At 42.5% G+C, this 15,072-nt stretch overlaps 1 protein-coding gene across 1 annotated transcript in view; it reads right to left on the bottom strand.

Annotated features, from left to right (window-relative positions):
* The window catches only part of VPS41 (VPS41 subunit of HOPS complex), a 258,397-nt gene that overhangs the window by 64,213 nt on the left and 179,112 nt on the right, over nt 1-15,072 (bottom strand). The window contains exon 17 of the mRNA XM_083188469.1: nt 4,351-4,443. Coding sequence (XP_083044595.1) covers nt 4,351-4,443 — 93 coding nt within the window. The remainder of the gene's footprint in view (nt 1-4,350; nt 4,444-15,072) is intronic.

The raw sequence follows: 15,072 nt of genomic DNA, 5'->3' as shown, positions 1-15,072 counted from the left end.
AATAGAGTAAGGGAGCTTGTTCCAGTGAAGTGGTGCAGCACAGGCAAAATCTTAGATTGGCAAATGGGATGTAATGACCAGGCAGAGGAGAGGCTGCAGCCATTGTCCAGTCGGAGTGGGTGGGAGTGAGTATGTAGGAAGATGAGGTTGGAGATGTAGGGAGAAGTAGAGCCTTGTATGCCAGGGTGGAGTCTAGAGTTTAAAGAGGATTCTGTAAGGGATCTATATAATATATAAAGATCTTCACTGCAGTCAAGCCAAACAGCCCTCTTGGCACGACAGGTCGCATTGGAATCTGCTAGTGTCTGATAACTTTCTTACTGAAGATGTGTCTTAGATGAGATGCATCTGGGACACACAAGGAGACTGCACTAATTATGCAACACTTATATATCTGTTGGCTCATACACCAGTGTCGGGTGATTTGCTGATCTGCTGGAAGCCGTGATCCACCGACCGGAAATGGTGATCTTCAAAGATCACGATTAATCGGAAGATCGGCGACCTTGCGCATTTTAATAGTCCTGGGTCCATGACCCCATTCAAAAAAAAACAGGCATCCCCAGCTGTATGGCAGATTGAGGCTAAATGTATGAGAACATTTCTGTATACTCCTGGACATTTATGCATGAGTCCAGGAGTATATGAGTGCACGGCAGCCATGCTAAATGCATCTGTGTCATGTTGGATGTGTTCCTGCAGTTTGGATGTGCTGAAAATAAAATGAAAAGAACAAACCGAAAGTTTTAATGTCATTTTTAATGGATCCAGTCACAGACAGAAGTAAATTTATTAAAGCTGCTAAAACATGAAAAAGAGGTGTTGTTGCCCATAGCAACCAATCAGATTCTTTCTATCATTTTCTGGGATGAAATAGAGAAATGATAGACACAATCTGATTGGTTGCTATGGGCATTATCACCTGTTCTTATTTTTTATCAGATTTAGTAAATTTACTCTGTAGAACCTGGTCCCAGTGGTATGTTGTGAGGCCACTGCTACGCTGACATGTTTTGGTGCTGTTACAGTAGACTCACTGACAGACTGTATAATACTGTATACTGCGGTTGACGGCAAACAGTTACATACTGCCACTGAATTAGTTGAGTTGTATATTACTATTTTTCAGGGCAAAATTTCATGGCCAGCAAAAATGAATCATTGGTGCAAAACTGTTAAATTAAGAGGTGAGTGGATGAAGGTGTTATGTAACAACTTTCTGAAAATGGAGAGGTCCAATTGTTAAGTTCTAATAATCTATCTTTAACTGTAAATAACTTTGTTTCTTCTAAACGTAACATAACACCTTTATCAACTCGCCTCTCCAAACAGTTATAAGACCATTGTATTAATCATATAGGCATGCAAGTGTATATCAGGGGGGTATTCAATCTGGGATTCCGACTCTTGGAACGTCCCAACAGTCGGAATCCCAAGCCCTTTTTGCTCTGCTTGATTGTAACTAAACAGCCGGAATTCAATGTTCCAGCTGGCGAGTGGGCATGTTGGCAAAAATTGCCACGGATTGTCAAAAATATAGCCGTGAATTCGACAATCCGTGGCCGTTACTGACAAAACAAATGAGACTTGTTTTGAAGTCAGATCTGTTTTGTCTTAATCTGCTTTAAATGATGTTGGAAAGGACAGCAATGAATTGGTGGCGGAAATAGCGGCCAGGATTGAATACCGCCCTTAGTGTATTTTGTGCCAATGTATACATTATACACCCTATAACCCAGTATACACCCTAGCAGGGTGTGTTGTGGCATGGGCCACAGTTCAGGGCTGTTAGGGGTCAAGGGTGTAGGTGGAGGGGGGGAGAGGAGGATAGGAAGAGGGAGAGGACTACTCTCTGTACCTGCTGCCTCATGTCCTGACGCTCCCTGCCATCCTCCCTTCTTGCCTCAGGTCTCCTTACCTGCACCTCATGTCACCTGTCTGTCTCCCCCTCCTTCTACATTGTAAGCTCCTTAGAGCAGGGCCCTCCTCCCTCCTGTTCTCACAGCACACTTCTTGCATTTCAATTACAGCTCTCTTCACTACAATCTATACCTGCATCTCTTCTCACTCATTTCCCTATATCTCAGCTGTATTGTGCACCAAGATTTGTGCTGCTAATTGTGCTCTGTTTTTTTTATATTCTGTCACTGTTATGTCTAGTTCTGTATACCCTGTACTGTTCTAATGTGTTCTATATGTACGGCGCTGCGTACCACTTGTAAATAAAAATATAATAATAATAATAATAATAATAATTATATTTGATAACTGGGGACCAAAAAAGGAGAGCAAGTCTCCATAAATGGGGGTGAATTTCTATCACATTGGGAAACACAGTAGTTATGCATTTTTAACTACAATAAAAAGAAAAAAAGGGGAAAAAGTAAATAACACAGTAACTATAATGCAGTTATGCTGCACTTTGCTATATTCTAGGGATTTCCTAATAAGAAGAGCAAAATAACACAATACAATAAAGGATAGGTGTAATCCAGAGGTAGAGAATACTGCCGCAAAGGCACCTGTCTGAATGAAATCTAAAATCACTGTGCATTGCAGGTTAAGCAATAAAAACATAATCATAGATGTGTTGTCAATTGGCAAAGGTGCCATAGCTGGTTGGATGTGAACACCACTGTCTTTTTAATCCACTCGGAAATAACTGCTAGTATAATAACTACACCACCCACTGAGTTACACTGGCCAAGAACAAAATGTATATACAAAGAAAACCAATGTGAAAACTGGCAAAGAAATCTTATTATTTTAGGATGAAGAGCAGATCGGGCAAACCGTAGCACATAAGCCTGTATGATTTCTACACTTTTGATCTCAGGAAAGTCACTTTAGCATTTCTAGACACTGTGTTGCTAGTGTCACATAAGGACAGAAACGAATGCATGCACGTCTCCAAAATCCTTTTCTTACCGATAGCTACTGTATGTTGAAATTTGGATAAAGGAATTTTTATTCCCTAATTTTTAAAAAGGAATTTTTATTCCCTAATTTTTATTCCCTTATTACACATAAAATTGTGAGTGGGCTAACAGAGCTCCAAACAGGAGACCATTTGTAATCTGAAAGACCCCCTCACAAGTAGCAGAACCATGGCCATACGAAACAGTTCCAGAGCAGACATAGTGCTCATAACGTCCTACATGCTGACATTGCTGAAGAATCCCGCTTCACAGAAGTTAGGGGCATATGTATCAAAGCTTGAGGTGAGATAAATTACCAGTCAATCAGCTCCTGACTGCCATATTGCCACTACATGTAATATGGCAGTTAAAAGCTGATTGGTTGGTTCTTTCACTCTCTCCAAGCTTTGACACATATGTCACTTAATTGCATCATGCAGTCAGCCATGCAGTGTATCATGAAGCTTTCGGAACACACACTGGCCCTTATTAAGATCTGATCGCAGTACAAATTTTTTCTCAAAATGGGCAAAACCATGCGCACTGCAGGTGGAGCAGATGTAACGGGTGTAGTGGGGCCATTGTCTAAGTGTGTATCCAAAAGTGCTGTTGCCATTCCATACTACTCTTAATTTTGATGTACCATTACCCTGACAATGAGTATGGGTTTCCCTCATTTAGTGGAAACTAGACCAGGATGTATATGCAGTAGCGCTTCTGCTGGTTACGGACCAACTTGTGACTTATGCAGTGTGAGGTAAGAGTCCCATGAAAGGCCAACACTGGTACTAATGTGGAGTAATTTTAAAGTAATGAAACACTGTACACAATGATAACTTATAAATGGTGTGCTGAGATAAACCACATGACCCATTAATGCTTGCTACATCTATAGTAAGTCATACTAAAGCACTTATATGCCTAAAGCTATGATAAAAAAGTGTATTAAAAATCAGTTCCATTAAGCTTCCACTTAATTGTCAAAGAAATGAAAATAACTGTTATTTGTAATATTTAAAAACTTTTGTGGGAGACAGGTATTTGGCGGGGCGGGGTCATGGCCTCAGTAAGCTGCGAGCTTCGCAGTTTACTGAGTCAATCAGAATGAGCCCCTAAGTACGCACTCTCTATCAAGCAGGCAGGTCATATAGTGTATTACCCTGTGTATCTGTTAAGATGGCTCTCTCAATTCACAAAGCAACCAAGCACCAACGAAGAAGCTACAAACAGCAAAGAAATGCTAAAAGTACAGTATAAAGTATATTTTTCCCCTTAATGCACTGAAGACAAATGCTAAAATGAGTTAAATCTTAAAATATTAGTTTATACAATTTTATAAACACACACTATTGTGCAGGTTTCATTGTTGAAAGGGGTAAGTATGGTGAATATTTAACAACAGATTGGCAAAACAGTTAGAACAGTACTGTACCTCATAGTCTGTTTTCAAAAACTCATCGAGGATCATTTCATAAATTGCTGGTCTCAGCCGTAAATCTCCTCTTGGCAGATATTTGCTGATTGCCTAAAGAAAAAAAGAAATTCATAGCATATATTAATTGAAAAGCCTAGAGGAGACACCTTGCTGTACTTAGGAAGCAATATAAATTTGAAGCAAAATACTGTGTTATACATTCCACGTGACACTTACAAATGTAATCTTCAGAATTAAATGAGCTTTTTTACTATGCATACTGTATATCAGACAATCAAGCAAGCATCAATTGTAAATATAAGTGTGGAAATTGTATTGATATATTTACATATTATGCCGTATTTACACATCATGTTTTTGTTTTCTAGACTATTATTAACCCAACCTACATTTTAGGAATAAAAATATTGCTCGTTACGAACTATACACAATTTAAAGATCACATATTTCATACACCAAGGCTGAAACATACTATATGTAGGGGAATTACAACTGATTTGTAAATAAAGGTTTTTGCTGTGTAATTATGTGACAATCTTTTTTTAAATTGTCGCCAACTATTTATATATTTATGGATTGATCTGTAACTGTTACTGACCACGGGAGACAATGATCACCATCTTTTATTTTATATTTGTAATAAGTTATACACATCTTTATAAATGCATGTCACATACTTGCATGGTCAGCAAGGCTAATAACTGTCTATGGGGGGGGGGGGGAGAGAATTCAATTAATTAATCAAATTTTAACCCAAAAAACTGACTTTGCTGTGTAACTGCATCCATTTTCGGACGGATTTTTAGTCATTTTCCGCTGATGACAATTAATTTTCCAGGGTTTCCCAAATTTGGCCCTTATTCAGATCTGATCACAGTACAAATTTGTTTGGAAAATGGGCAATACCATGTGCACTGCAGGTGGGGCAGATGTAACATGTATAGAGAGAGTTAGATTTGTGTGAGTAATTTTGTTTCTATGCAGGGTAAATGCTGGCTGCATTATTTTTATACTTCATTTAAGATTTCAGTTTCAACACACCCCACTCAAATCTAACTCTCTCTGCACATGTTACATCTGCCCCACCTGCAGTGCACATGGTTTCGTCCATTTTTATTAATGGGACATTCGGCTGAGTTATTATCTCAGCTAACATGTAGGATGGTAATACAGTCCACTTCCATTCACAGGGAAGCACAACTCTTGGTAACATAGAAACACAATATTAGAACTATGATGTTTGACAATGAAGTCATTGAACATGTCAGAAATGAATAGGGTCTTACAGTATGAGTTATATTTGTATCCACATTTCCATTTTAGAGAGCTATGGGCAACACCTGTTCAGATAAGGATCTTGGATTCCCCTAATGTCACTGGGATTCCCCCAATATTGTGACTATACACACAGGCAGCTCCCTCCAGTTCAGAGTTCATTTTTTTTTTTTTTTTTTTTACCCCTGGATCCTACCAGAGAAGAAGACAGACTTGTGGGGTACTCAGGAGAGGTGAGTATATGTATGTTTGTATGTACGAATGCATATATGCATGTATGTTAATAAAATTGTACTGTCCTGGTGGTCTATTTATTGTAAAAGTGGTCATGCTGTCATACTACAAGTCCCAGCGGGCCCTTTAATGCCCTGTATTCTGGGACTTATGGTTCTCCAAATTCCTTGGGGAAGTCTTACTGGTACTTGTTTTTTTGGTACTCTTTACCTAGAACGACGCCCATCGCGGGCCATTATAATGGCATGCGATTCAACCGATGCGATGCCCGCGACATAGAAATGCATGTTAAAGTGTAAATCGCGTGGGTCGCATCACATGCGGCCAAAAAAACGCATGCGATGCGACCGACACGATTACCGAGATTTTACATAGGGAACAATGTTAAATGGCCCAACTGACCCGATTTTACATAGGGAACAATGTTAAATGGCCCACAGACCCCAAATAGCCACCCTGAAGTGTGAAATGGCCCCCCAATTGTTAACGCCACCCCACGATCAACGTCAACCCGAAGCGTGGCGAGCGCAGCGAGCCCGCGAGGGGCGGCGGTACGCGTCCTCCGACCTTTTCATACCCCCACTAACCACGTCAGCGTGGAGTCGAGAAGAAAAGTGTGGCGAGCGCAGCGAGCCACCAAGCCCGAAGCGTGGCGAGCGTAGCGAGCCCCGCGAGGGGACGTGGATACCTGTGAAGCCCGCGAGGGGACGCGGATACCTGTGAAGCCCGCGAGGGGACGCGGATACCTGTGAAGGTATCCGCGTCCGCTCACCACGCTTCGGGCTCAGTGGCTCACTGCGCTCGCCACACTTTCTATTCTCAACTCCACGCCGACGTGGATAGTGGGGGTATGAAAAGGTCGGAGGACGCGTACCGCCGCCCCTCGCGGACTCGCCACGCTTCGGGTTGACGTTGATCGTGGGGTGGCGTTAACAATTGGGGGGGCCATTTTACACTTCAGGGTGGCTATTTGGGGTCTGTGGGCAATTTAACATTGTTCCCTATGTGAAATCGCGGTAATCGGGGGCGTGGCTTAGCCGGCAACGTGAGCGGGCGCGGGGAGTGAGAGCTCCAAAAATATCCTGCCCAAACACCCTTCCCCACGACCCCGTTTTCATACCCCCACCGGCTCCGGAGGTGCTCCTGTTTCACCTGCACCGAATACATCTCCTCTGAGCGGTGTACGGAGGGCTGAGCGGCTGGTCGGGCCTGCTGGAGCCTGTGGGTCCTCTTCTCCGGGTGCGGTCGCCATCTCTGGTGCTCCTGAAGTGCGACCACCCCAAATCATCTGCGCTGCTGCCCGGTCTGGTGTGTCGGCGGGAGGGGGCGGCCGTTGACTCTCCGGTGGACTGAAGGCAATGAGCAGGAGCCGCTTCTCTTGAGGCGCGCTGCTTGGCCAGGCTGGAGGCGCCGGCGCGGTCCCGCTCATCGGACACTGGATCTGAGGTACCGCTGCAACATTACTCCTGCATATGCAGGGACCCACAGGTACTCATAATTTATCTGGAGCTGGGGAGGTGAGGTCCGCGGATCTCTTGAACGCTACAGAGTCCTTCTGTTGTCGGCACTGATTTGATGGGTCTCCTCTGTCACCTAATCTGGTGATATACTAGCCACCAATACCCCTGCTTAAAAATACCCCTATTCAGGCAGGTGGACTGTACCTAAGTGTAGAACTGCTACTGAAATCATGAATCCTCAACAAAGCATACTGCAGGCTATAAACGACTCTACTGATAGACTGTGTCGGGAGCTGTCTGCAGTACATGCCTGTGTGTATATTACTTCATCTGCTCCTGCTAATCCTCCTATTGAAAACACTGCTTTTACAACCCAAGACCATGTTCCTGCTACCTTCCTGGTTGAGGATGGGGCTTCATATACCCAAGGGGAGTACTCCATAACCATGGATTATAAATATCAGAATTATCCGGCTACAGCCTCTGTGCATCTTTCGAAGGACTACACACTAGAGACAGACTGTGGGGATGCTTTGTCGCCCTGTCATCACCCTGAGGCGGTACGTGAAGAACCTGGGACCCCCCAAACCCCGGGGAAATCCTGCTTGATGGTCCTATCTGGATCTGCTCATCTACTATGTCATACCCATCTAGGTCCTGTTTTCGAGGGGGTATATCCGAATCTATACTCGATGCTCCCGATCATTCTTTGCAAGTGGGTACATGATCCCCTTATACATGCCACGTATACCTCCTTTCTGGTACTGAAGGACTGGCCGGACTAGATCCACACATGCATGGAGGCTTAATATGTTTTTTTACCCCTTATTATAATACAATATCCTGTATTAGCAAGGGAGGGGGGGGGGGGGTGGTCAAGTTGGGAGGGGGAAGGGAATAGTTAGATAGATAGCCAGGGGGGGGGGGTACAGCTCGGGGATCCAAGTGCACCCTAGTTGGGGCTGGGAGGGGGGTTATAAAAGTGGGTTGCTTTTTGTGTTTGGGGGGGGGGGGGGTTATTTTTTATGACATATACTAATAGGATTGGTCCGAATCGTTAGCCTGGTATAGCTAGTGTTGCTGAATCACTTTCTACTGACAACCGATGCAATGCTTGGCAAATTAGCTCCTCCTAGATGAGCCAGTTCTGAGTGAACATGTTTATGTTTTAATTGTATGGGAAACTCAAACTATGCCCGAGTAGGCGCCCTCGGGTATATACATATACATCCTGTGATGTTCTGGAATATTGTGAATGTATAAATAATCCTGGCTCATCCATGTTCTCCTTTTGAACATCAACACTTTGTACAATGTATATTTAGCTTGGTGATTCTGTCTGATATACATTTCAACTATACCATGTATGTTGGGGGTTTGTGTTGTTTGTTATGCAAAACCAAATAAAAATTATCGAATTTAAAAAAAAAAATCGCGGTAATCGCATCGGTCGCATCGCATGCGATTTTTTGGCCGCATGCGATGCGACCGACGCGATTTTTTACCTTGCGAGGCCTAAGATCAAAATCGTGGGCGCCGTTCTAGGTAAAGAGTACCTTTTTTTTTTACAGCAAAGCATAATGTTATTTTTTAAATCTAGCCTGGGGGACCTCTTTATTGGGGGGAGGTTGCCACTCCTCCAGGGTCCCTATCCAGGGCAGGGCAGACCAGCCAGGGTGTTAATGTTTTGGCCAGGTGACCATGCATCAAAGGTGTCCCCTGGCTGTGGCATTACACTGCTGGCTGTTTGAGCCTGGTGCTGGTTCCAAAATACGGGGACCCCTTTTTTTTTGTCCCCCATATTTTTGTAACAGGACCTGTCCAAGTTTCTCAAATACATGGGGACCTCATCACTCTTTTCCCCTGTATTTGGGAAACCAGGACTGAAACCAGGTAAGTACTGCAAAACACCAGGAAAAGGGGACTTCTATACGTGAAGAAATCTCTAGCCTGGTCACCTGGGCCCAACTAGGTGTGGAAACACATGTGATCGGAAATAATTCCCCAAGTGTGTTAACGGGTCCAGGTGGTTGCTTATTGATTATGCTTCCCATGCCTGAGGCATCAGGGCTAAAAGGACACCTGTATAAAGGTGCCCATACACGTTGCGATAAGCAACGTGCAATGCAACGCGTTATCAGGCGGATCGCATTGCGTGCGTTTTGCATGCGATTTGCATGCGGTGCGATCCGCTGGCAGTACAAAAAGTATGTGCAGCACATACCTTTTGTACTGTGTGGGAGCGTGCGTCACAGGATAGCAAACCTATTAGCAGCGGTGAAGCAGCATTGCACTACAATATTTTAATTAGGTTGGCTGTATTTTCTATATACATGCTGTGAGCCCAAAGAGGATTAGATAATATCAGTGTAGAGAAGTAGCATTTGGCAGCCAATGGCAGAGATAAGTTAAGTGAAGCAGTGACAAGTTAAGGGTCCAATTCCTGTCAATTCAACTTCCTCTTTAATCATCATCTATACCATGTCACCATTTGCTATTGTTATTGTGTAATATGCAGCATAGTGGGATAACAATTTACCAAAAATTGCAATATACAGCAATAACTTACAAGTTAAACACCCAAAAATCAGGGTTTTTTTCATATGTGACTGTGGTGTGATATAATTTAACATTATAGTCTCAACGACACTTTAGCTATGATTTTTTCATTTTTCATTTAAAGTTCATTTTAAATTATTGACTTATTATAACATGATAAATATTAATATATTCTATATACATAGCCAGATTCAGCAACTATAGACAGGTGGCCAACACAAAGGTTTAAAACAAGAAAGAAGTAGCAGACAGCAGCCAAGATGTGTTCTGCAAGCTACAGCTTGCAAATAAAATAGGTACCAGGCCCAGGGGGGCATACCTCCCTGATGCCTACAGTATGACTTCAGTGGAAAATACAAAAAAAAAGAAGCCGTTTAATCTCCATAGGTGAATTATTCATTTTCAAATGCTCTGTGCTATCACTTGAATGTGTTATTCATGGAAACAGATATTTCATCTCCTAGGACTGCAGACCAGGCTGAAGTGGGAACTTCAAGTGGCCAGAAACTTACAAAGTGTTTCTCAGCAATGGTTCCTTAAGCTTAAATAACAACTCAACTTGGTAACCCAGAACAAACACAACAAATAAAAAATAAAAACATCAAAATAAATATATTGTTGCAGCAACAATGACTTTTTAGATTGAATTGTCTAACTCATGAAATATAGTATTATAGTTTTTAAAAATATATAATAAAAAAATGAAACCTTTTACTATAAATAAACTACTTCTACTTTTACCTTTTTGGAATAACAAAGTGACAATACGCTAATACTGATTCTATATAATAAAAAGTTATTGATGCTCCTCACCCCTATGGGGGATTTGAAGCATTTTGTGTGCCAGCGGCCACCAGGCAGCGCATAACAGAGCAACACAAGTGTTATTCCATTTGGGCGTGCCCCTAGAGCGGTCATTACTGTTCAGTTGTTTCGTCATTTTTAATAAATGGTAATCAGTACTAGATATTTTGTCAACATAAATTTGTTATATCACCTCAACTAGGGAGGCCAAATCCCAGGATCGGTATTGGCGGGACCCCAGGATTTTGGCCTAAAAACGTTGGGATTTGAATACCGGGATTGAAGCTTCTAATCCCCGGATTCCGGGATTAACTTTTTTTTTTAAAGCCGGCAGCGCTGAGCACATTAGAATATGGCTCAGACGCTGCCTGGCTGACTGCTCCTTACCCCGTCGCTGTTCGGGAGTCAGGACAGTGTGCGGTGCTGAGTCTGTCAGGCATGGCGGCGCCCAGGCTGCGCAGCCTGGCCGCTGATATGCCTGTCATACTCAGCACACTGTCTTGAACCTGGACAGACGGCCACTGTGCTGCCCGCCACGGTCCTACTGCTGCCTGTCACCACTGAAGCAGTAAGTGATAGTGCAGCGCAGGGGGGGTTGGGGAACATTGGGGGGGGGATTAAGTTTAGACATTTTGGCTATGCCTGTCAGACTCAGCACACGAAACCCAGACAGACGGCCACTGTGCTGCCCCCAGCAGCCCGCCTACCCGCCCGCCGGAAATAGTCTTGGTCCGGCTGCTGCCTGTCACCACTGAAGCAGTAAATTACAGGGCAATGCAGGGGGTGTTGGGGAGGATTGGGGGGATTAGTCTTAGAATTTTTTTTGTGACATTTGGGGGAGGGGCCGTTTTTTTTTTTATTAGGGAGGCCAATCCCGGGATCCCAGGATTGACCATTTTTCAATCCCGAATCCCGGGATTGAAAAAATGCCCCGGGATTGGCATCCCTAACCTCAACCCAGAAGATTTTATAGCATAACTAAAGCATTCATTTTGCTCATCATCAGAGAAGTGCGTTTGTCACTTCATGCTCTGCATCTGCTACAAAAAGAGGTAAATCATGTTAACAGTGATTGGCTTGGCCTAAGTATGTAAACTGGGGTGGGAACATGATGCCCCTTTGGAAACTCCAGAAAAGGCTGTCCAAAAATAGGCGAGAATGCATACCGGTGATCTCAGCATAGCATATCAAGTTCACAATATGAGCTGAGGAAGTGCACCTGTCTGTAACCAGTTTAAACAAGATGCATTTCTGCAAAATAAATAACATTTAAATAAATTATATATATAAATATATATATATATATATATATATATATATATATATAAAAATAAATATGTTGTTTTGGTTTTGGGTGTGATGTGGATTCGAAACCCATGATCTCTCCTTTGGCCAGTAACCCTTCCAGTGGACCAAAAAACGAAGAGAGCCTTGACAGAACTTGGAATCCAAGATCTTTTCTACCACAAACTCCTGGTGACCTTGGATGTCCACTGAAGGTGCCCCTCTATCCATCTTATGAGGGAACTTACTGCAGAAGAATACAGATTTAAGGAGAGCTGCATGGAACGTATTAGCAATTATTATAGTCTTCGGCAGCAGTAGTTGAAAAACTACCGAATTTACTCTCTTGATAATCCCAAATGCACCAATGAACCTGGGGCCAAATCTAGCTGAAGGTTGCCGAAGCTTTAAAATTCCAGGTAGACAGCCAAACCCAGTGACAAACGTTAAATTAACAGGGATGCCTGGACTTATCAGAGAACACTTTCTCTTTAAAAGCCGCCTCCTTAAGGGCACACTTTACCTTCTTCCAAATGGCTTTGAGACAAAAAGTACCAGTAGAAGAAAATGCTGAAGCTTCAGGTCCCAAAGAATTGGCCCGGGGATGGTATCCGAACACCGCAAAGAAGGATGAAGTCCTAGAAGAAGAACTATAGGCATTGTTGTATGCCTATGCATACATTGTTGTAGAGCCAATGGAAGACAACCAGCCCAGTCATTTGGTAACTTAGAAACAAAGCACCTCATATACAGTTTCAGGCACTAATTTAGTCATTCCGTCTGACCATTGGACTGAAGATGGAAGGCTAAAGTTAGGCTGAGTCTAATCTTCAGAGATGAACAGAACAGTATCCAATACTGTGCCACAAATTGAGGACCTCGGTCCGATACAATATCCGTTGATAACCCATGTAGTCTGAAAACATGCTGAAGAAACAAATTAACCAAATATTTTGCTGATGGCAATTGCTTTAAGGCCACAACGTGCGCCAACTTACTAAATCTATGAATGACTACCCAAATGGTTTGAAAACCAGAAGACAAGGGTAGTCTCACCACAAAGTTCATTGCGATGTGAGACCAGGGCCTAGTAGGAATGGCCAAAAGGCATGAGTTCCCCAAAGGGCCAAGAACGAGGTACCTTATGTCTGGCACAAAATGAGCAGGAAAGAACAAATTCCTTGGTATCACGGGATATACCAGGCCACCACACCACATGGGATAAGAGGTCTAACGTCTTTCAAACTCCTGGATGACCTGCAATTTTACTTTCATGAAATTCCGCCAAAACTCTATGTCTAAGAGTTTCGGGAACAAAAAAGACATCCTGGAGGAGTTTGAACCGGAGCTTGACTCTGATGATGGCGAATAAGGTCCTATAAAGTCTGAGTGAGACTGGCTTGAATACAGGTAGCAGCGAGGATAGAAGCAGTAACTTGATGGGCACTTCTTGCATAGCATACGGTCAAGCTGTTCCCACAACAGCTCAATGGGGTTGAGATCTGGTGACTCCGCTAGCCACTCCATTAAAGAATACCAGCTTCCTGCTTCTTCCTTAAATAATTCTTGCATAATGTGGTGGTGTACTTTGGGTCATTGTCAGGTTGGAGGAGGAAATTGGCTCCAATCAAGCGAATTGCAAAATGGAGTGATAGTCTTCCTTACTCAAAATCCCTTTTATCTGATACAAATCTATGAAACCAATGAATAGTTTGGCGCAAATGTTTATAATATGATGTTCCACTCGAGTACCTTACAATATTTCAAAAGAAAAGGGGTACACAATTTATTTAAAAAAATATATACATACATGATAAAGAATTGTATGGACCACAAAACACTCTCCGGTGCATTTGAAATAGTTAATAATAAAAATGCAGGAAATATACCTCACCCAAATGAGATGCTACGGTGGGCTATACTTTTTGCCAAGTCTGTGGCACCACCGCAGATAGCTTAGGGGCGAAGTCCCAGAAAAAAAGTGCAAGTGCTTCCAGTCCAAAATAATAAAATGTCCAAGTGCATCCAAATCGCCTCTTTTAAAAAGTGCTAGGATGTGCAAATCAGCTACGTGTTTTAGAGACAAAGTCTCCTTCCTCAGGCTAGTACAAATCTCCTACTTTAACAGCACCAAAGCAGCCCCAGACCATCACATTACCTCCACCATGCTTGACAGATGGTGTCAGGCACTATTCCAGCATCTTTTCACTTGTTCTGTGTCTCACAAATGTTCTTCTGTGTGATCTAAACACCTCAAACTTCGATTTGTCTGTCCATAACACTTTTTTTCAATCTTCCTCTGTCCAATGTCTGTGTTCTTTTCCTTTTAATGGCCAGTCTCAGATATGGCTATTTCTTTGCCACTCTGCCTAGAAGGCCAGCATCCTGGAGTTGTTGACACTGGGGTTTTTAGGGTACCAGCTGAAGACCATTGAGGCATCTATTTCTTTAACTAGAGACTCTTATGTACTTTTTTTCTTGCTCAGTTGTGCACTCGGGCCTCCCACTTCTCTTTCTACTCTGGTTAGAGCCTGTTTGTGCAGTTCTCTGAAGGGAGTAGTACACACAGTTGTAGGAAATGTTAAGTTTCTTGGTGATTTCTCGCAATAGCCTTCATTTCAAGAACATGAATAGACTCTTGAGTTTCACATGAAAGTTCTCGTTGTCTTGCTATTTTGAGAGTATAATCAAACCCACGAGTGTGATGTTCCAGATACTCAACTACAGTAGCTCAAAGGAAGGACAGTTGTATAACTTCTCTAATGTGCAAACCCATTTTCAGCTGTGCTAACATAATTGCACAATGGTTTTCAAGGGTTTTCTAATAATCCATTAGTCTTCTTATACAAATAGCAAACACAATGTACCATTAGAAGACTGGAGAGATGGTTGCTGGAAATGAGCCTCTACACACTATGTAGATATTCTTTTAAAAAACAGATGTTTCCTCCTAGTATAGTAGTTTACCACATTAACAATATATAGAGTGTATTTCTATTTAATTTAATGTTATCTTCATTGAGAAAAAAACAGTGCTTTTCTTTCAAAAATAAGGACATTTCTAAGTGACCCCAAACTTTTGAATGGTAGTGTATGCTCCTCT

The sequence above is a fragment of the Crinia signifera genome, chromosome 5, assembly GCF_055691185.1.
Source record: "Crinia signifera chromosome 5, ASM5569118v1, whole genome shotgun sequence".
NCBI classification, from domain to species: Eukaryota; Metazoa; Chordata; class Amphibia; order Anura; family Myobatrachidae; genus Crinia; species Crinia signifera.
Note: the sequence above shows the minus strand (reverse complement) of the source record. Positions and strands in the feature narration are given on the sequence as shown.